Source organism: Oryx dammah, unplaced genomic scaffold (genome assembly GCF_014754425.2).
Source record: "Oryx dammah isolate SB20612 unplaced genomic scaffold, SCBI_Odam_1.1 HiC_scaffold_29, whole genome shotgun sequence".
NCBI lineage: Eukaryota > Metazoa > Chordata > Mammalia > Artiodactyla > Bovidae > Oryx > Oryx dammah.
This window is the reverse complement of record NW_024070213.1, coordinates 33,972,939-33,996,596: the sequence shown is the minus strand read 5'-3', so window position 1 is coordinate 33,996,596 and position 23,658 is coordinate 33,972,939. Positions and strand designations below refer to the sequence as shown.

The following is a 23,658-nucleotide window of genomic DNA, read 5'->3' as shown; positions in this document are numbered from 1 at the left end:
CCATCCTGGAGTTTAAAGCCAAGTAGGGGACATCGACTTGAATAATTACACACAAGTACAGAGTTGCAAATTATAATATGATCACCAGCTGCTGTTAGAAGATACATTGTAGGACTAGCAACAACTGCTAGAAAGCAATTGTAGGAGATTGCATGAGACACAAGCACATTGGGCCAGGGTGACGGTGGTGAGTGCTTGGATTTGGAGTATATTTTGAAAATAGATAAATGGCATAAGATTGTGGGTATTAAAAGTCTATAATTTTGTGCTCTGTGGTAAAATGTTAAGTATATTTCTTAACTATAGTTTTTTGAAAGTAAACCGTATTTTCTTAGCATCCTTTACCATAAGTAGCATTACTGTGTCAAAGGCTATGAACATTTGTGTGGCTCTTGATAAGTACTATACTTGCTTTCCCAAAGGGCTGTACCTGTTAACTGTATCACCAGAAATGTTAGGCTTCAGTCTGTGTTTAACTTTTGCCAGCGTAGTATATTTCATTTAGAAAAGTTTTTCTTTTTTAAATTAAAAAAATAGTACTTTAGCTGGGAATAAGGGGAAATTATGGAATAACTTTCCCTCATTTATTGTTTTATTGTGTTGAGTTAGTTTTTAAGTGACTTTGTTTTATCCTAGTTTCTAGAGGATGTTAGTAACATATGTACCTGACCTAAAAGTTTATTCTATATTATTAGTATTATTCTGGGAATAACACTAATTAAAAATGTAAGAGTCTTATTCCTTTTCTTGACTTATCTTTAACTAGTTTCATTGTGGAATTTATGTGGTTTTAAACTGGCTATGCTTTATAACTTGTATTTTCTCAGTGATGATTTGTTTTTTACAAATAAAAGGAGTAATATATGTTAAGAGTACTTTAGATTTGTGATAAGGTGTTTTATTAGCTTAGAGTGGGGTTGGCAAACTTCTGTTAAGCATCATTTGATTCTTTGTCACATAATCTTTTTTTTTTTTTAACAATCATTTAGAAACCCAAGAACTATTCTTGGCTCATAGGCCACACAAAAACAAGTGAGCAGGATTTGGCCTGTGGGCAGTAGTTTGCTTATTGAGGCTTTTCATCTTGGGAAAGTGTCACTGTTGATACATACATTTTTTTCTTACCTCCATATACTTTTTTTCTATGGCTGCCCTGAAGCTGAAACAAATGCTCTAGTATTCACGTGTCATCTTTGTTGTGCTTGCTGTCTGCTTTGTCTTAAAACCTGTCAGTTCTTTTCAGATCACATCTCACCATGTAACACTTTTGTTCTTAAGTTTTTACCAAGTTGTATTGCCTTTTTATATAGCTCAGTGACTAGTTACGCTTCTAAGGATGACCCTAGTTAAAATTAACTTGGGAAATACTGGTTTAAGTTTTTCAGTTCAGTTCAGTCGCTCAGTCGTGTCTGACTCTGCAACCCCATGAATTGCAGCACACTAGGCCTCCCTGTCCATCACCAACTCTCGGAGTTCACTAAAACTCATGTCCATTGAGTCGGTGATGCCATCCAGCCATCTCATCCTTTGTCGTCCCCTTCTCTTCCTGCCGCCAATCCCTCCCAGCATCAGAGTCTTTTTCAGTGAGTCAGCTCTTTGCATGAGGTGGCCAAAGTGGGTGTTTTTAACCTAAATCTATTCTTTGTAATCAGCAGATTCCACCTCATTGTTTATAGGCAGGTTGTAGATTATTTTTTTTCAGTAGCAGAATGTGAGTCAGAACCTTGCTGTCAGTATCTTTAGCGCTTAGAAGGGAAAAGATAATAGGAATGAACAGAAACTGCTTTCCCAGTTTCCCAGTCTCTTTGATGGAGTGTTCATCCTGGGAACATGCTATGAAATATATGCAGAAACTGTGGCTATTTTACATTACATACTTTTGAAACACAGAGTGTTTGAAAATTTTATAAATGGGAATTTACTGAGGTGTTTGTTTTAGAGGCAGTATCTGTCGTCACATGTGAGTGATCCTCCAGCCACGCCTTAGGTATAGATCTGTATGGCTCCAGAAACTACAGTCTTTAATTCATTGTTGATAGGAAATTTCAAAGACTAAAGAAACTATTAACCATAAGGTTAACTTGTGCTAGTATTGGCAAGTAAAGACTATGAGGAAAAGTCTTTGGTCTGTTTTACATTCTCAGTAGCCACACTTGGGTAATGAATGGATTGACTTGAATACACTGTACTTTGCTCTCAATTCCTGTTCTTTGATTATACCTTGAAAACACTGGTTTTTATTAAATAATTTATAATATACAGGAGTTCTTTCAAGTGGTTAATTAAGGGAATTTTGGTTTGTTTTTTTTTTTTTTTTTTTTTGGTGTTTAATCGCTAAGTTATGTCCAACACTTTTAGGCTGAAATAAAATGTCAACCAAATGTTCAAATCTTTGGTCAAGAGCTTCTTGCTTGGAAAATTAACTATTCATCCTTTTTTTCTGACTAGTGAGATCAACAGCTTTTTAGTATAGACATTTGGAAAATATGGTTTACTTTAAAAGATAAGCACAAGAGCATAGTCTAATATGGTAATCTTTCACACTTTTTAAAATTAAGAGGCAAAGAAAGAAATACATTAAAAATAATATTTGTTACCAGAAAAAGATAAGTAATCAGTTATTTCTTAAGTTAATTCTTTCCATTAGAGACATATTCTTTGTTAACATTAATATACCTACCACCATGAGTTTATACAGATGTGTAGAGATACTGGGAACATGTCACATGTGTATCTTAGAATATTCTGTATGCTGTGAACATTTTTTCAGACATTTTACCAAAAGCATAATTTTTAATGACCACTTTTTAAATGATAGATTGGTTTGTAAAGTAATTCATGAACTAAAGGTGGAACAAGAAGAAACAGTGTCCTTTGGCTTATACTTTATACCCAGTATTAGCCCTACCTCTGCTTCCATGACCTCACCTTACACCAGCTCTTTCCCTTATTTTTGAAGTCTATTTTGGCAGACAGTGTGTGAAACCTTTTAGGCATGAGGATTAATCAGAAGGTTCCCAGGTGACTCAGTGGTAAAGAATCCGCTTACCAGTGCAGGATATGCGGGTTTGATCCTTGGGTTGGGAAGATCCCCTGGAGAAGAGACTGGTAACCCACTCCAGTATTCTTGCCTGGGAAATCCCATGGATTGGGGAGGTCTGTCAGGCTACAGTCCATGGGGTCACAAAGAGTTGGACATGACTGAGTGACTGAGTAGATATACACAGAAATCAGAAGTCAGAGGAAAGTCAAATTCATTTCAAGAGTCTGTTATGTTACTCACCCTCTTTTCTTTACTCCCTCTTTGAGTTGCAGTGTCTCTAAGGTATCCAACTCTTTCTCTTTTCTTCTCTACTCCCTCTCTTTTTCACTAGGGATCTCACAGAATTTCCAGACAGAACAATCTTTCTCTTTAGCAGTTTCATAGTATCTATCTGTTAAATATTGTTCCCAGGACTGTAGAAATGGACTATGGAGGGTATGAAAATTCTCAGTATTGACCATTCTCTTATGAATTCCCTTGACCATAGGTAAAATAATTGCATGACAATTATTTGTAAGTTGCTTGGTTTTTCTTGCCACCTAAATCATCCAGAATAGTAAGAGTTGATAGAGCTATCCCATTTTGTAATAATTATTTTTCTTTACAGAGAATTTTGGGTCTTTTTGTTCTCAGTCTGTGCACTTGCATTGTTGAATCTTCTTGTAACATCTTTTTTAAAAAAAAAGACTTTTAAAACCATGGTAAGATACACATAAAATTTATCATTGCCATAATTTTAAGTGTACAGTTGAGTGACAATAAGTTAAATTCACAACATTGGACAACCACTAGCTCTGTTTCCAGAAGTTTTTCCTCATCCCAAACTGAAACTCTGTGCCCATTAAATAATAACTCTCCAATTCCTGTCTCCTCAGCCCCAGGTAACCTCTTTCCTACTTTTTGTCTCTGTGACTTGACCTTTTCTAGGTATCTCAATATAAATGGAATTATAGAATGTTTATCTTTTTGTGTCAGACTTCATTTAGCATAATGTTTTCAAGGTTCATCCGTGTTGTATAGCATATATCAGAATTTCATTTCTTTTTATGGCTGAATAATATTCCACTCAGTGTGTGTGTGTGTGTGTGTGTGTGTGTGTGTAGTCATGCCGTCACACACATTTTATTTATCCATTCATTTTATCCAACAAACATTTGAGTTGTTTCTACATTTTAGCTATTGTAACTAATGCTTTGACCATTGGTATACAAGTATTTGAGTTTCTGCTTTCAGTTCTTTTGTTAACATACCTAGGAATGGAATTGATGGATGAGTTTCTCTGCATCCTTACTAGCACTTATTATATTACCTTTTTTTTTTTAATAGCCACTCTAATGGGAGTGAAGTGGTAGCTCATTGTCGTTTTGATTTGCATTTCCTGAATGAGGTTGAACATCTTTTCATGTACTTATTGGCCATTTGTGTATTTTCTTTAGAAACCTGTCTATTCAATTTGCCCAGTTTTGAATTGGATTGGTTTTTGTTTGTGAGTTGTGTCTAACACCTTTTTAGAAGCAAAAGGTGCACCATGATAACCCAGACTGTGTTTCTCCCTTCTCAGGATTCCTACAGGAAACAAGTAGTAATTGATGGAGAAACCTGTCTCTTGGATATTCTCGACACAGCAGGTCAAGAGGAGTACAGTGCAATGAGGGACCAGTACATGAGGACTGGGGAGGGCTTTCTTTGTGTATTTGCCATAAATAATACTAAATCATTTGAAGATATTCACCATTATAGGTGGGTTTAAGTTGAATAAACTAAATTGACATTGAGGAGTAATTGTATCTCCGTTCACTGAGTCTTTGCTAACTACCATGCACAAATTAGCTAATATAAAATAATTTTTGTGAGGTAGGTAATATCCCTGTTTTGCAAATGAAATCTTATGGATTGAGCAGTTGAGCAGCTTGTTCCAGATCACACAGTGGTGATGCTGGAATTGAAAAGCAGGCCTGTTTGACTCTAAAACTGTGCTCTTAACCACTCTGTACTGGAGAAACAAAGCTTTATGCTAGATCCATGATAAAAATGAAAACCATGAACAAAAATGTGAAAAGATAATTGAGATGGCGCCACTTGAAGAGTCTTAAAAAATAAGTCCGTTTAGTGTGGCATTTCTTGGAATCAAATAAATATTGGCTTTAGATAATTAAGGAAAAAACACAACTCTGAAGTTAAAAGACAGAAGTGTTAATACAGTTTTTAAAGAATCTTGGTGAATTTGCATAAAATTGATTACTTTTATTAAAATAATTGTTCACATAGAAATAAAATCTTTCCACTTGGTGCTCTTTTTTAAGAATGGAAAGTTAAAAATACGTTAATGTTGTAAATCATGTTTTCATAAAAACATTAAACATTCTATATATGTATATTTAACAACATATACAGTATGTGTTTTTAAGATTATAATATTAAAAATTAGGCATAGCAATTTTTGGCCTAGAATTTTTCACTATTTCTGTTTTATCATTGTGACCTATCTGCATATGAACCTATTAGACTGTAGTACTATTATATTTCTGGATATTTGATCTTTTAAAAGGCATAGAAGTTCTCTCTGTTTAGAATAGAGAAAAGTAGAAGGAGGAGAAAGGAAAATTTGGTGTGATGGGAACTAGGAATTACGTTAACAACCTTTATTTTATGAGACAAAGTTGTGAATAGTTTCTGAAAGATTTTTGTTAATAATTCCTGTGCTATAATTTTTTTTTTTCCTCCCCAGAGAACAAATAAAAAGAGTTAAAGACTCTGAAGATGTACCCATGGTTCTAGTAGGAAATAAATGTGATTTGCCTTCTAGAACAGTAGACACAAAACAGGCTCAGGACTTAGCAAGAAGTTATGGAATTCCTTTTATTGAAACATCAGCAAAGACAAGACAGGTAAGTAAAATTGTAATAACAAATCTGTCCTCTCAGACTATATCAAGTGATTTTAATCATTAATGACAGTTTACTAATATATATTCCAATAATGTCATTTTGGGAGCAGGAAGGTATGAACATTAATAAATGTACATACCTGATAGCATAACTGTTGATTTTTTTTTCATTATACTAAAGTAGGAAGTAAAACAATATTTACTTGGTAAATATTCTCTAAAGGATATGAGAGGGCAGTCCTTATTCCAGTGTCCATGTGTTATTTTTGGCTTTGGTTTCTTTCCACATTGAACAGTTCAGCACATCTTATAGTTAGGATTCAAGAAATGTGGGAATTTTTTTTTTAATGTTTTATTTTTAAAATTAACAGGGAGACAAATTTTGAGTTTCCTATTTTTGAAGTGCTTTTAAGAATATTATGTCATATGTTTCTAGATTAAATGTTATGTGTTTGGAGAATTTTACTTTGCTAGAATATTCATTCAAAGGACATATTTGTTTTTCAGGGAAGTTTTTATTAAGGCAGGAGAATATTTAGAAAGCAAATAGGAATTCTCAGTTATTCATTTACTGTGTTGTTCTGAAAAAAACACCACCACCACCAGATTGATCCTGAATTTTGTTTCAAAAATTATCTTTATTTTAAAAGTAACTTTTTCCCTAGGTAAAATTAATTGATATGATTTAACCTCCTTGTGTGAAATAAGAGTTTAACATATAGAATAAATAAATTCCTAGAAAGGAATATATAATGTTATGATGGAATACTGGTATGTTCCATACAAGGTGAACATTTGTTTGGGGCCTTGTCTGATTATGGCCCGAAAAACCAATCTCATGGAATTTAACTTTATCATGCTAGAAGTTAAGAAAATTGATGAAAACTCATTACATGGTTAAACTTATAAAAACATCTTCTAGATCTTTCACTGAATTTTGTAAAGGGATAAAAATTTTAAAAGTAAACCATTACTCAGCTAGTATATATATGTCTGCTTCCCTGGTGGAAGATTATATGTACCACTTTCTAGTTGTACAAATTTGGTACACAGTGAAAAAAAAAATTCTATTTTAAGTCTTCATTTGGAATTAAAAGCTGAATTACTATAGTTTTTAACTGTAATATAGGTTATTTCATTCTAAAACCTGATTTATAAGTTACAGAAATACTTGGTATATACATTACTTCATTTTACTTTTGAAGAATTAAGATTTTATTCATAGCATTCCCAAGTCCCAAAGACTAGGAAGAGGTTTGATTTTTACCATCTTTGTACTGGTCTTCTCTGACTAATCCTGGATTTCGGTTAGGAAGTACTCAGAAAGCATGATTATAACATTTAACTTTTTCTCCCACTTTCATATGAACATTTTTCAGATATAAAATTGAAGGATTTTTACTGAAAGCATTTGCAAACCTGCTACCTAGATTTTACCATTAACATTTTATTAACTTATATTATATATAACTTTAAAAATAAATATTTTAGATTGGGAGACATTACAAAGGAAAGAAAAAGCCTAATAAGAGACTTTGCCTGATGTTGTAAAGGGCTGCAAATAAAGCTGTACTTCTCATACTTTAATATGCATAAGAATCAAGTGGGCTTCTTATTCAAATCCAGATTCTAATTCTGAATTAGAATTAGGGTCTAGATTGGAAGCTGTTATTCTGCATTTTTAACAAGCTCTCAAGTGATGCTGACTTTGGTACATGGACCACATCTGGAGTGGAAAGGTAATAAAGGACAGAAAAAGAAGTCTTGTTACTTCTGCAGTGTTACCCTCCACTCTTATTTGATATAAGAGCCTAAAATAGTTGTGTCTTCTTTCCTTGTTGTATGGTTACTACCTCAGAAGTAATACTGATTCTTAGTGTTTGACATTAATACTTTAATACACCACAGCATTCATAACTAATCGGAAAACTACCTGGTTTCCTTTTAAAATAGATTTTTAGGTTTTATACTGGTTTTTGTGGAGGGAGGGGTAGGGAAGGTAATGTTGGTATGTGATACCTAGTGGATTAACCTGAATTTGTTTTGTAGACATTTTTATGGATCATCGAATTAAAATATACAGTGATATATTACAAAGAAATACTTGTACTTTATTCCTTAACCTTCTAGCCCTCAGCTTTTCTTATATTTATATTCTCTTTTATTGATCTGGTTATGTAATTTATGGTGCTAAACTACAACTTCGATATTTAGTTTCTGATCTTTTATTTCTGTATTATATGGACTTGTTGATTTGTCTCTCAAAAGTTAATTCATTTCTTTCTGTTGAAATTAATTTGATATTTGCATGCTCTTAGAAGACTTGAATTAACTATTCCAAGTAATTGAGAAAATGAAATATGTAAATTTTTATAAATTTTAATTTACATCTCCAGTTTTTGTGAAAATTTGAAGCCCTATTTTCTGCAGAACGTTTTGATATTCATCTCCTATTATTTATTATTTGAGCAAAATGAATATGCATATCCTCATTGTAGTTTATCAGCAGCTACTTGTTTCATGCCCTGTTTTGGTCTTGAGCATGAACTTAAAACACAAAACAAGAGAAAGTTGTATTCAAGTTAGTAGGAACAGGACATGCATTTAGAGCTTTTATAGATAAAAGTCAGGGGCTGGCAAGCTTTTTCTGCAGAGGGTCAGATGATAAATACTTAGGCTTTTGGGCCCCAAGTGATATCTGTTGCCTTTTTTTTTTTTTTCTTACAGCTCTTTAAAAGTGCAAAAATCAGTCAGCTTGTGGGCAGTACAAAAATATAGGCTGTGGCTGCATTGGGCTTGTGGGTTGTACTCTGCTGATTGTTGATTATCTAGGGAACTGTATTCTTTGACCAGACATGAGAAGTTAGGTCAGACTTTCAACTTAAATTTTATAGGCTAACATTAGTAATTTTAAAGTAAAATATACATATTCTGTGAAAGAGGAGTAGGAGTTTTACTCTAGTATTTTTAAGGTAAGGGTTGAAGACTATATATTTTACCAACTTAATTAGTTTCTTATTTTAAAAAGCCCATTTTTATGGCTAAGATACAATTCTATTATATTTTTATAAAATTTAGTTTTCAGCTATCATTTTAGTCCACATCTGAAAGGCCAAAGAAGTTTTTGTTTCTGCAGTTAGGCTGCATCCGGTCCCTGTGTTCCAAGTGTATAATAAAGTCTGCTGTCTAGATGACATTTCTCTGGCCTCTTTGGGCAGTGCATGGCAGTGTTCACAAAGGCTGTTGAAACCAAATTGTTGACACCATGGTAATCAGCAGTGTGTTTTCCAGTCTGCTAAAATCAAAAGTGGGGAGCATTCAGGAAAATGGATGATAAAAGCAGAATTCTCTGAGTATCTGTTACTTCTGATTCAGCTTTTTTGCTTTCTGGAGGTCTCAATTTGTGCATAATGTGAAAATTTGTTTTATGAACTTAAAAATGTTTTAAATTAAAGAAAAAAATTTTTAATTAGAAACAATAATTTTCTGTTTTGTTGTTGTTAATTTCTAGATACATAAATTTAGTTGTTGGGAGACCTCCGTTAAAGAAAGCTTATGATCAAACTGTTTTAACAAAGCAAACCAATCAAAAAATATTCTTATGTGCCACATTTCTCTGTTTAGCAGTAGTTGGGGTTGTGTACAAAAGATTGCTATTTCGAATATTGCTTTTTATGAGTTCAGTTCAGTTCAGTCACTCAGTCATGTCTGACTCTTTGCGACCCCATGAATCGCAGCACGCCAGGCCTCCCTGTCCATCACCAACTCCCAGAGTTCACGCAGACTCACGTCCATTGAGTCCGTGATGCCATCCAGCCATCTCATCCTGGGTCGTCCCCTTCTCCTCCTGCCCCCAATCCCTCCCAGCATCAGAGTCTTTTCCAATCAGTCAACTCTTCACATGAGGTGTCCAAAGTACTGGAGTTTCAGCTTTAGCATCATTCCTTCCAAAGAAACCCCAGGGCTGATCTCCTTCAGAATGGACTGGTTGGATCTCCTTGCAGTCTAAGGGACTCTCAAGAGTCTTCTCCAACACCACAGTTCAAAAGCATCAATTCTTCGGCGCTCAGCCTTCTTCACAGTCCAACTCACATTCATACATGACTACTTGGAAAACCATAGCCTTGACTAGGCGGACCTTAGTCGGCAAAGTAATATCTCTGCTTTTGAATATGCTATCTAGGTTGGTCATAACTTTTCTTCCAAGGAGTAAGCGTCTTTTAATTTCATGGCTGCAGCCACCATCTGCAGTGATTTTGGAGCCCCCCAAAATAAAGTCTGACACTGTTTCCACTGTTTCCCCATCTATTTCCCATGAAGTGATGGGACCAGATGCCATGATCTTCGTTTTCTGAATGTTGAGCTTTAAGCCAACTTTTTCACTCTCCACTTTCACTTTCATCAAGAGGCTTTTTAAAACTAGACAAAACAATTAACCGAGGACCTGCTGTGCACCAATGCATAGCATAGCCTCTGAAGCAGCAGTTCCTGAGGTGGGTTATCATTCGGCAAGGTTTCTTTCCAATTCAGCGATGCAGAGTTGCTTTTTAGAATACATCTTGTTCTTCCCATTGCTCTCCCCCAAGAAGGCTAGAAGAGGGGTGGCAGAGGATGAGATGGTTGGATGGTATCACTGACTCAATGGACATGAACTTGAGCAAACTCCAGGAGATAGTGAAGGGCAGGGGAGCCTGGTGTGCTGCAGTCCATGGGGTTGCAAAGAATTGGACAGAACTTAATGACTGAACAACAGCACAGGAAGGCTAGTATTCTTGCATCTGTCTACAGTTCAGGTATTTGAAGTGTTATTTCATTGAAAGAGTTTTGGCAGGTAGTAAACTGTTCAACTGGAACAAGTACTTGTTTAAAATTGAATTGGTTAGTGAAAGCATTACAGGCACCAGGATACAGAATGATGTGGTTAACAGTTCTTTCTCCTGTACTGAAGTGCTGTATTTCCATAGTCTCCACAGTATGTTTTCAGATAATGACTGAGGTGAAAGTAATGTCAAATCTCTTGATTTAAGAAAATGTACAAATATATCTTTAAAAACTTATTTTAAATTTACATACATAGATACATGCACTTTTGCTACTACAGTACGCACTTGTGTCTCAGTTGTTTAATCAGTGAGATCTGAAGATGAGTATTTTGCGGCAACAAGCCATAGTCTCAAGAATAAATCATTGTGTGCTGGTTAAGACCTTAGCAACTAGCCATAGTAGGTATCAAACATCTGTTTTGGCTGTGCTTAATCTTTTAAAATTACCTACAAATTCTGGAATATGAAACCAGTGTTTTGTGCCAGTGGTTTAAGGTACATATAAGGATCAGTAATGTTCTCTTCATGTCAGTATGACTTTAAAGCATATTATCAAGAAATAAGTAATTTAAGTCTGAGAAAATATGGTAAATAACAGATTCTTTAATATCTAATTTAAATTTTCTATTAGTAAAGATGAGAAATGAAAAAGTCATTCTGGAATAACTATTTCTTGGTGTTGTTAATTAGCCTCTGAGGTCCTGATACTGAATTCTTGGTGGCGGGTAGTATAGTTCTTTTTAATTATTGGCTTCCAACTCTCTCTCTGCATTGCTGGAAACAAAAATCATATATTCTGATATTGGTGATGGGATGTGCATACTTAAAAAGCAGACACATTCAAACTAGTTTTAGAAATAAATTACAATCAAAATTTGCTTCTGCTAAATTAGTAGAGCAACAAAACCCTGTTTTTTTCCTCCATCATAGAATATTTCAGTACTTGTACATTGACCTTATACCTTCTTTTTTAAACAGGAGAGAGTTTTTATTCTTAAAAATATGAGCTTTACTTGGTTTGTTTTATTTGTATATACATATATTTGAAATTTCTTGCATTAATTTTCAAATTGAAAAGAGAATCATTTGTGAAGATATCTTAAGTGTCAGCACAGGCTTTATATTTTATATGTATTACTAAAGCTCTTTTAATACCTTATTTATATAATAATGAGAATAGTAATTTCTTAAAAACAGACCCTCTCCTCTTAGACAGTAGTGATAAATACAAAATATTAAAAATTTTATATATGGGTACATGTGGCTGTCTCATTTAAAGTACCAACATATTTAATGATTTCAGAAAATAGTTGGAATTTTTATTTTGTAGTTGGCTTAGTTACCTAGTTGATTTCATTAAAAGTATACAGATTTTTATATCACAAGTTGACACAATAACTTCAGAGGTACATTTTAATATATAATTAACATTATTTAAATCTCTACTTAACTAAAACTTAATTTTATGAATTTTAAATTAAAGTTTTACTTCAAAGATAAATTACTGAGTTCCACTGAAGCAGTTCTTAATACAGTCTAAAGATTTGTAAGCATTAATATTGCTATAAAAATTGAGATGCCCCTTTTCTTTTCCTTAACTGATGTAAGCATTGGATGTGTGATGATGTATGTATGCTAAGGTTAAACTTTAGCTGTTGGTTTACTTAAGTTAATACTTAAATGGCTGATTCTCTGTGCTTGACTGAATTTAAAACTGCAAATCATATTTTTGGTACAAATTAGCTTTTTAGATGCTGGGTCCATTCGGTCACATTTGGTTTATAGAAAGACTGGTGTTACCAATTGCAGAGACTTAAATATGCCACTTCCCATAGTGAGTAATTCTATCTTAAAATTGAAAGAACAGATTAAGTTTAAAAAATATATACGGTAAAATGAACCACTAACATTTTAAAAACACATCTTTCTTTTAGAAGAATGGAACATATGTCTTTTAAGTTAATTTGTACCACATGTAAATTAATGCATGCTTAAGTCGCATCAGTCATATCTGACTCTTTGAGACCCCATGGACTGTAGCCTGCCAGGGTCCTCTGTCCATGGGATTCTCCAGGCCAGAAAACTGGAGTGGGTTGCCATTCCTTCTCCAGGGGATCTTCCCAGCCCAGGGATTGAACCCGTGTCTTTTAGGTCTCCTGCATTGGTAGACGGATTCTTTACCATTACCATTAGTGCCGCCTGGGAAGCCCTATGTAGGTTAATGTTTGTGTTAGTATTTCTTTTTAGAAATAACTAAAGAATTCTTAATATTTTTGAGAATATACTTTAAAGAAAATTTTAAGATATTTTTAATATTTTAAGAAAATACTTTTAAGTATTCTTAATACTTTTAAGAAATTAATATTTCTTTTTTTAGATGTAAGCTTCTACTTTGGTGGTTACATTCTTCTGGACAAACTAACAGTACAGTTAATCTAAACATTTTGTCCTCTTGGCTACTGTCTAATTTTCTAGACTAGAAAAGACATAAAACATCTCCATATGGGCATATATGATTGTGTTTGTTGTTGTAGCTTTCTCACCATATCCTTAAGCAGAAGAAGTCCCCTTGGCTCCTTCAGAGTGTGTAAATTAGAAGATATGAAGCCAGGACATTGGGTATTGTTCTAAAAATTATTTTTTAAGACTTGTAATACGGATACAAAATTATATTGCTACTATTTTGTATTTTTTAAACGATTAAAAATATTTTCATTTTATGGTAAATAGCCCTCATTTAGCATTTTTATTTAAATAGTGCAGTTCTCAATCCACAAAAGTCCCAGTCTCGGTTCCATTTGTGGGCTCTAGAAATTGACTAGACAGTTGCAATTGAAGATAGAACTTGTGATTCCAGTCTCTTGACCCAGCTATATTTTGAGGTTGTTGTGTGCATGTATGTGTGTGTGTGTTTAAACAAAGGTCTGACTATCCCTTTTATACCATTTTTCTCCCCACTCCTGACTCAGAGCAGGGGTGGGGATCAGTGGTACAAAAATAACTTGTTTTCCCTAAGTCAAAGAAATAATTTAAATCTAACTTCAGTTTAGACTTTGATTAATTCTGTGACAAACTAAAATGATTGCATTAACTGATATACAGGTACTAATAAAACATGTACTTCCTAATTTAAATAAAAAAAATTCTTATCCCATTACAAAACAAAACTTGACTTCAAAGAACAAATCACAATTTATGCCCTATTTTAATACTGAATCCCCAGTTCTATTCAAACAGTCTGATGTCTGTTTGAAAAAAGAAAATGCTCAAGTAAAGCTCAAAATTTCAAATTTCTTGCACATGGCTATCCCAATAAATTATTATTACCAATGAAACAGACTTTAAAGAAGTTGTGTTTTACAATGCAGAGAGTGGAGGATGCTTTTTATACATTGGTGAGAGAGATCCGACAATACAGATTGAAAAAAATCAGCAAAGAAGAAAAGACTCCTGGCTGTGTGAAAATTAAAAAATGCATTGTAATGTAATCTGGTAAGTTCAGCATATTAATTTTGGCAGAAAGCATATGTTTTTCATAGCTAACAAAGTAGCAACCACATGAGATCTACCTTGGTGTGGGATTCTAATTTGAAGTATTACAAAAATAAACGTGTAGTTTGCTTCCACAGTCAATACATTTATTTTTAATCTAATGGGTATTAATTATAATTGAGGCAGATTTTGATGGCTATAGACTATTCTACATTTGTCAGGGTCTTGAGAGACAAAATATGCCGGATCATATAGCAGAGTCGAGTGGCCCAGAAGGTGGGAGAGGATCACTCTTACAGAGTATGTTTTCTTTTGGACATTCCACAGGCAGGTACTTATTCTGTCTCTGCTCTCTTAATGTAGTGACATCAGCATCATTTCTTTACCCAAGTGAGAAACCTGGGAGTCTTGGGATGACTCCCTACTTTTCACATCCATTTGGAGGCAACCACAAATTTCTATTATGATGTTACCCTCTAACTTTTTTTTACATTTATTTATTTTTGGCTGTGCTGGGTCTTCATTGCTGCACACAAGCTTTTCTCTCTTTGCGGTGAGCAGGGGCTACTGTCCAGTCGCAGTGCATGGGCTTCTCATTGTTGTTGCTTCTCTTGTTGCAGAGCATGGGCTCTAGGGCACATGGGCTTCAGTACGTAATGCACGTGGGCTCAGTAATTGCCGCTGTTGGGCTCTAGAGCACAGGCTTGATAGCTGCGGCACCATGGGCTTAGTTGCTCCATGACATGTTGAATGTTCTGGATCAGGGATAAAACCTCCATCTCCAGCACTGGCAGGCAGATTCTTGACCATTGAGCCACTAGGGAAGCCCACATTCTAACTTCATCACATCATTAGTTCAGACTTCTATCATTTCTTGCTGGGATTGTTGAAACCTCTTGGTTTACCTTTTGCTGCCTTCATTCACAGTGCAACCAGTGAGATATACTTAAAAGGTTTCATAGAATATATATGGCTCCTTAACACCTTCCTTCCCCTCTCACCTTTGGTTTTATCTCTAAAAAACTCCTTGACTGAACTTTTTTTGTCCTCATGTAAATCAGCACTATGTTATTTCTTACCTTCCCTTAAGTCTTGGCTGTTGCTCTTGTTTGGAATGCTACTGTTCTTACCCCCTAGTTTTACTAGTTAACACACTTTCATGCTTGTCTAATCTGTTCTCTAAGAATCTTCTTTAAACCACCACTAGACTGGGTATAATGCCCTTCTTGTGTATTCCCAGTTTATTGCTCTTAACTGTTACACACTTTCTGTGTTAAAGTGACATAACCTATGTTTGATTTCTATACAGTAAGAATTTTAGAGAGCTGGAATCTCATATTTCTAATCTTTGTATGTCTGTGGCCTAATGAGGTTCCTGGCACACAGGAGCTGCCCGGATTTATTGAGTGGAATTTCTCAATTTCCTTTCTAGACCAACCCATATTAAACTTGGTTTTCCTTAGAAAATATTTCCCTCAATAGATGCCATAAAGTTCATGCCAAAGCTTAAGGTTTTGATGCATATTATTTTCAATATATAATGTTCTGTGAGAACATGAAATAAAATTGGAGGATATCATTTATTGTGCTGATTAAACTAAAGGTTGGTGTTCTTTGTATGAGTTGAAGGTCTGAAATAATGTATCTCCAAAAATATACTTAGGAATAGTAGATTAAGTTCCAAAGATACTATGTGTTATGTTACGAACTAAACTCAGATGAAGAAACAAAGCAAAATTAATGACTGGCATTAATTTTTATTGAGATTTATGAACTCTTAATATTTTTTGAGCATCACTGTACAAAATAATATTTAATTTAGAAGTGATAAAACCCAGCATTGGGATGCAATCTGAAAAGTAAAACTTCTGAAATAACAGCATTTATGACCAGAGTTAAGTGCTAGTCTTTTTTCTTCCTGCTCTGTTATTATTAGATGATTTTTAAAGTGGAACTATTTAGAATAAAATAAGCTTTATGCTTCAGTTTTTATTTGAAACAGATGAAAGTGTATACTTTTCTAAAATCTCAAATTTGTGCAAACTATTTCAGTGACGTAGTGTAAATGTCAAATTGTTGGGCATGATGAGTCTTTTTCAGTGATCATGAATAGCATTTTATATAAGGAAAAAATTGTACTTGGTAATACCTAAATTTTTTAAACAAAGATATTTTTACAAAATTAATTTGACAGTGATAAATATATGCAAGTTAGTTTTTCTTAGTCCTAAAATGATGGGTTTGAACAAAATAACCCTAGTGGTATCCTGTTTTGTCTTCTTTACATGTATATGAGAATGATTAGTTCCCACATAAACAAAAGGCATCCATTGCCCTGTTTTGATCAATTTTAATATTTTACTAATCATTAAAATTAATAAGATTATAGAAAGAGTTCAGTCCAATATAAACTAAAGTATTTGTCAGAATCTCAGAAGAAGGTAATGTAATCAAATTCTCCCTTGTCTCCTAAATACTTATATATTGTTTTCACCTTAGGGTATGTCTTCTCTGTATCTGTCTCATGGTTTTTCATTTTGTCTACTTGAACACATTGATGTTTTTCATTATAAAAACTGTTGAAGTAGACTACATAAGGATGTGTGATCAAAGGGAATTTGTGAAGGGCAAGGGAGTTAGAATAGATCCTCTCTTAAATTCCATCCCATTCTAATAGTTTATGTTTATAAATTAGTCAGGGTTGGTATTGTTTATAAGAAGATAATTATTCTTTATTGTGTCATTGGAAGTTTTTTGCTCTTTATGTGTTAACATGAAGGTTTATATAAATGAAGCCATGATTGTATTGCTGATGAGCTGTCCACCTGCTTTTCCTCTCTCCTGTGGGTGAAGCAGAAGCATATGTTGTATCAGTAATGGTATCAGTAGGTGGGGAACATCAAGTGAAGTTTGGGGGCTTCACTGGGAACTTCTGCTCACTAGTGTTCAAATCAATAATGCTGGGTTTTATACCACTACTGTTGTTTAAATGTGAGCGAGCCTTTCATTCCCACTCTGTTTAATTCTTTAAAAACATTGGTAATACTTTTATAAATTTTAGATAAAATGTTGTGAAAATCAGTTAAATGTAACTTGCATGAAAATGCCCAGAATTAATTTAGTTATTGAAATATTAATTGTAGAAGATCTTAGTAATGCATAAAAGAGAAATATCTGTTAAATTTTCAGTTATTTTCAAGATAAAATAATGAATGTGTTTCTGTTCATATTCGACAGAAGTGGTTAAAATGAGTAAAAAGCCAGTTTTTATTGTTCTTAAAGTGGCTTGATTTATACAACTTTGTTGTGTATTTGTTCCTGAGACTCCCTCTAGTGTCTAGTTTTGAAAACATCATTAAGTTAACAGGCATTTGATGACAGTTACTGGGGCTTCCCTGGTAGCTCAGCTGGTAAAGAATCCACCTGCAATGCAGGAGACCCTGGTTTGATTCTTGAGTCAGGAAGATCCCCTGGAGAAGGGATAGGCTACCCAACTACAGTATTCTTGGGCTTCCCTGGTTGCTCAGATGGTAAAGAATCCACCCGCAATGCAGCAGACCTGGGTTCAATCCCTAGATAAGGAAGATCCCCTGAAGGAGGGCATGGCAACCCACTTCAGTATTCTTGCCTGGAGAATCCCCATGACAGAGGAGGAGCCTGGCGGGCTACAGTTCATGGGGTTGCAGAGTCAAGACCCGACTGAGTGACTAAGCACAGCACAGTACTCTTCAGTTGAACAGATTTTAAAATACATATTTTAAATACAAGATCGTACTTTTTCTTTAATTTTTATTTTGCTTGTGTGTTTAATTTGCTTTTAATAGGGGTAGGGTAAGAATTGACTTAGGTGTAGATCTTGTACCATTCAGGATTGCAGGGTTAAAATCAGCTGTCCTATTACCAGTTTGAGTGGTATTTTTCATGTTCTGTATGAATGGTTAGGGTGAAAATTATTTTGACTCAAAATCACTTTCAGCCATTAGTGATTTGGGTACCTTACTTTGATCAAAACAAGATTACCAAAATGACCAAATGGCAATTTCTTTGAAGATAACAGCATTTGACTTTATATGACAAACTTCTGAATACTTCATATACTAAACAGATATTAGAAATATAATGAAACATCTCCAAATCAGTGGCCTTCACCACCATTTAAATCATCTAGCTCATTTCTCCAATAGAAGCATTACATTTTTCAGAGTAGCGTGTCTTGTGGTCATTTTAAATTTTCTTCTCACAAGTATGTGAATTGAAACTAATGCCTTAATAAAACTGAAAGTAATATATTCTGATACTCTATACTTCATGATAATTATTTAAATCTAAATGGATTTAAATAATATTGAACCAGAGCTCAAATATAGTGAAATAATTATAAAAGTAGTATATACTGGCATGGCTTATATCAAATGTCTAGAAACTTAGGGATAATTAAGTATAAATATATATTCACATATATACACAAATACATTTGGATTTTGGTGACAGAGATATGCCAATATGGAAAAACTGGTAGCAAATTAAGTTCTCAGGAAGTCATGTGTTAATACCTAACTGTATGTAGGATTCTTTGCCATTGATTTCATTGCCTTTTGTGAATATCAGTGTTCCTATAATGTTACCAAAATATCCTTGAAGACACTTAAGAATCCTGAAAAATCTGATATATATATGTCTAAAGAGAAATGTTAAGTATTCTTATTCTTTCTCAGTATTTCCACTAGTAATACATCCTTTCTGTTTTCTGTATACCTCAAACTATCATATATATTCACGTTTTAATACTTGTTATATGTTTCAGGGTGTTGACGATGCCTTCTATACATTAGTTCGAGAAATTCGAAAACATAAAGAAAAGATGAGCAAAGATGGTAAAAAGAAGAAAAAGAAGTCAAAGACAAAGTGTATAATTATGTAAATACAATTTGTACTTTTTTCTTAAGGCATACTTAAGTAAAAGTGGTAATTTTTGTATATTACACTAAATTATTAGCACTTGTTTTAGCATTATCTAATTTTCTTTCTGCTCCATCCATACTGTTAGCTTTTATCTTGAATGCTTATTTTTAAATGACAGTGGAAACTTTTTTCCTCTAAGTGCCAGTATTCCCTGCATTTTGGTTTTTGAACTAGCAATGCCTGTGAAAAAGAAACTGAACACCCGAGATTTCCGTCTTGGGGTTTTTGGTGCATGCAGTTGATTACTTCCTATTTTTCTTATCAATTGTGAACTTTAGTGTGAAACAAATTAATGAGGCTTTCAAATCATCCCTATTGTATTGTTTTATCTAGTCACACACATGGATTAATTACTAATTATAACTTCAGTTGAGATTTCATGATTGGTTTTACTGAAACATCGAGGGAACATGAATTTATGGGCTTCCTGTAGTTTCATCTTGTAGGTATCATTGTCCTATAGTTTCAGTTACCCTTAATGAATGTAAAGTTACACTGTTCACAAAGGTTTTCTTCTTTCCACTGCTATTTGTCAAATGGTCACGTTCCCCAAAATACTATATTTTTTCTATAAAAAGGGAAAAAAATGGAAAAAAATACAAGGCAATGGAAAATATTAAAAGGCCACTTACTTTCCACATTAGGTAAATTCCTATAATGCTCTGAATAGCTTTTTATGTTAAGGCAGACCCAGTAGGTATTGAGGATTAGAACAAGCATTTTGGGACTATATTTACATGCTTTAAATTTTTGTAATAATTAAAAAAATTTTAACATGTATAAAGAATTCTCATAGGAATTACATAGTCTCCCTGTGTCAGATTGCTCTTTCTTAGCATAAATCTTTTTCTTGAACTTCAATCTTTGAAAGTAGTTTTAATTCTACTGGTAGTGATATAAAATATTATTTGGGCCAGTTAGCTTGGTAGGTGTTACAGAGACCACGGTGGCAAAGCTGGGCCTTGTGTGAACCTTTAAGCTACATGGAGAGTTTCAGTGTGGACTGCATCCCTGTGGTCTTGCATTGTTGCCATGCCTTGGTTGGTCAAAAACAGGGACTTGCAGAGAGACTGAATAGCTCAGCAAGGTACATTCTCATTATGTCATAGTCCTACTCAGGAACATCACTTTTTTAAAACAAAAAAAAAACAACAAAAAAACAGAACTTAAAAAAAAACACACACATTTTAAATGAGATTTTAGGTGAGGTGGCAAGATTTTAATTTTTTTTAAATGATAAAATGAAAAAATGTCAAAATCTTGAGTATTGGCTAATTCTCTTTAACTCTGGCTAAAGTAACATTTCGTAAACACTTCAGTACAGTCTGGTCCATTATTAAGAATATCTAATGCTTATACATACAGTAGATAAAGTAATGCTAACAAAATGATTCTTTGAATGAATTTAAGATGTTAACTTATTTTAAAATATTTGAACTGAGATAGTGTGTTGAGGTGAAAGTATCACTGGAGAAGGAGGAAGTTGACTTAGATTCTAAGTTATGTGTCTTTGATTTTGGACAAATCACTTACTAGCCATTTCTTCATTTTTAAAGAAGTCATCTCAAAGGCTGTATCTAGCTTTATAACTATGTGATTTACATTCAGTTTACATAAGGATACACCTATTTGTCAGTCTCAGCACCATCTGTAACTTTTTACCTGTGTTATCATCTTCAGTGCCAGTCTTAGGCAAAATTGTGCAAGAGGTGAAGTTTATTTTTAAATATCGTTCTCTGCTTCCAGGACTTTTCCCATATTAGTGTTGTCTTGCCTGCCTACCTTACCCTTCTCTATGTCCCATGACTTGATGTTTTTTCTTATAATATTTCTCATTTCTCTGATCTCAAGATTTATTGCTGCTTTGGATATCTCCATGATGGCCTCCCATCAAATCATATCAAAATGTCCTATAGTGTAAAATTCCTCAGGCTTAACATAATCTGACAGGAACTATAATGGGATTTGACCTAATAGCTAATTTTCAGGTTGTGGCTGTAACAATTTAATTTTGATCCTCTGAACATCATCTCTTTGCTGCCTGGTCCATCAGTGATAAAGTAGGAGTTTTCATACCTGCTATGAATAGTTAGAACCCTATCCCGTGAAAGGAGAATTTAATAAAAGTAGTGCTGAGAGAATTCCTTATGTAATTTACTAGGACTAGCTCTGCTAATAGTGATACATTCCATTTTTTTAAAAACTAAAATCTTACCATGAAAGATACTTTCAAATTTAATTCATGTCTTACTCTTTAGCAGAAGTCATTTATTCAGCAAATATTTGAGTGCCTGCTAGATGCCAGGCACTGCCCAAGGCACTGGGGATATTAAGAGTACCCAAACATGGGACATAAGGCCTGTCCTTAAGTAGTGTTTATATTCTAGAGGGTCTGTATATCAGTGAGGCATCTGACACATGACCCAGATACAACATAATGCATATTGTAATTCTGCAAAAAAATGATTTGGTCTCTAAGCTTAGTTTCTTCCAGTTCTAAAATAATTGTTTTGCTCTTATTCCAATGTAGCTGTTTAGTCAAGCTCTTTTTTAATTAAATCAGTTTACTTCAGTGTTTTAAAGGAGTAAATTTGATTATTTTTTTAAATTTGGCATAATTATGTGATTCTGTTGAGACACAGTTATAGTACAAATTAAGTTGTATGTCACATAATGTTAAAATCCCCCTGTGTGTAGTATGGTCTCTTTGTGTAAGTAATTATAATAGATGTTAAAAATTAAATATTGAATTCTAAAAGTTGTTTCTTCTGGGTAAAAATAAACAGATGCCTGAGCTAATTCACAGAAAAGGAAACTTCTATGTAAAAATGAATACGGTTTCTGAGATGCTGTATTAAACTACAGGCTTTTGGAACATTAGGTAGGGAGTTAAGACTTGCTTTAGTACCTCCTCTTGTTTCTAAACAAGAGAAAGAAATGGCCATACTTCAGGAATTGCAGTGTATAACTGAGATGATTTTTAGGACTCTTGAATTTTTGATGTAGCTGGGCAACTTTTTTATGGCAGTGGTAATTATCCTTTATTATGTGAATTTTGAATGGTTTAATAAAATGTTTGTTTTTGTAGAGATTTTAAAAGGGGAGAGATAATCCTAGAAATAACATAAATGTTATCTAATTACAGCCTTAAAGATAAAAATCCTTGTTGAAGTTGAAAAAAATTGCTAAATTACATAGTTTTAGACATTAACGATTGTGGAAGAATGTAGCAGAAGTATGTAGTAAAATTTGAGTGAGTATCTCCACTTAGGAATTCTAGGCTCTATTTTAACTGAGTCACACTGCATAGGAATTAGAATCTAACTTTTATAGGTTATCAAAATCTTGGCCACCATTGCACAATTTTGTCCTAAAATATATGGAAACTTTGTGAGGCATGTTAAGTTGCAGTTTGCACAAGTTCATCTCATTTGTATTCCAGTGATTTTTTTTTTCCTAACCATTTTTCCTAAACATATACACATTTAGGTTTCTTTGTAGGCAGTAAAAACTACCTGCCCTTTCCATCTGTCAAAAAGTAATAATTTATTGATTATTTTGTATTAATGATTTTAAACAACCCATTAGTAACTTTAAAGCTGAATTTATATTTAATAACTTTGTTGTTGATATTGGGTAGCATGAAATCTGCATTGAGAAATTGAACAGCATATAACTGGTAGCTGTAAATTCCTTCAGAAAATGAAATTTCTTTCTTTCTAGAGATAGATTCACATCAGTTCCTAAAGATGAGTCATAACTAGTAATACTTGTTTCAATAGTTTTAAGTGCCTGTTTGGGATGATAATAGGCAATTTTAGATGAATTTATGAAAAAAAAGTTATTACCTACAGAAATGTCAATTATAGACGGTCCCCTTCCCTATAGAGCTAAATGGGTTATGTAATGTTTTATTCAAAAGTTTCCAATTCCACTGTCTTGTGTTTTCATGTTGAAAATACTTTTGCAGTTTTCCTTTGAGTGCCAATTTCTTACTAGTACTCTTTCTTAATGTAACATGTTTACCTGGAATGTATTTTAACTATTTTTGTATAGTGTAAACTGAAACATGCACATTTTGTACATTGTGCTTTCTTTTTGTGGGACATATGCAGTGTGATCCAGTTGTTTTCCATCGTTCGGTTGCGCTGACCTAGGAATGTTGGTCATATCAAACATTAAATTTAAAATGACCACTCTTTTAATTAAAATTAACTTTTAAATGTTTATAGGAGTATGTGCTGTGAAGTGATCTGAAATTTGTAATATTTTTGTCATGAACTGTACTGCTCCTAATTATTGTAATGTAATAAAAATAGTTATGGTGACTATCATAGTGTGTACTTTTTTTTTTTTTTTTTGGCTGTGCTGCACGACTTGTGGGATCTTAGTTCCTTGACCCCAGCCTGGGTCCACAGCAGTGAAAGTGCCAACTCCTAACCACTGGGATG

At 33.7% G+C, this 23,658-nt stretch overlaps 1 protein-coding gene across 5 annotated transcripts in view; it reads left to right on the top strand.

Annotated features, from left to right (window-relative positions):
- The window catches only part of KRAS (KRAS proto-oncogene, GTPase), a 41,845-nt gene extending 18,304 nt beyond the window's left edge, over window positions 1-23,541 (top strand). For 2 of the 5 annotated variants that reach the window (XM_040234580.1, XM_040234577.1), the window contains exons 3-6: window positions 4,605-4,783; window positions 5,772-5,931; window positions 14,122-14,245; window positions 19,050-23,541. In XM_040234580.1, coding sequence (XP_040090514.1) covers window positions 4,605-4,783; window positions 5,772-5,931; window positions 14,122-14,241 — 459 coding nt within the window. In that variant the 3' untranslated portion in view covers window positions 14,242-14,245; window positions 19,050-23,541. Of the gene's footprint in view, window positions 1-4,604; window positions 4,784-5,771; window positions 5,932-14,121; window positions 14,246-14,466; window positions 14,468-19,049 lie in introns of all 5 variants that reach the window. The other 3 variants (XM_040234579.1, XM_040234578.1, XM_040234582.1) reach the window with 2 other exon arrangements.
- The last annotated feature ends 117 nt before the right edge of the window (window positions 23,542-23,658 follow it).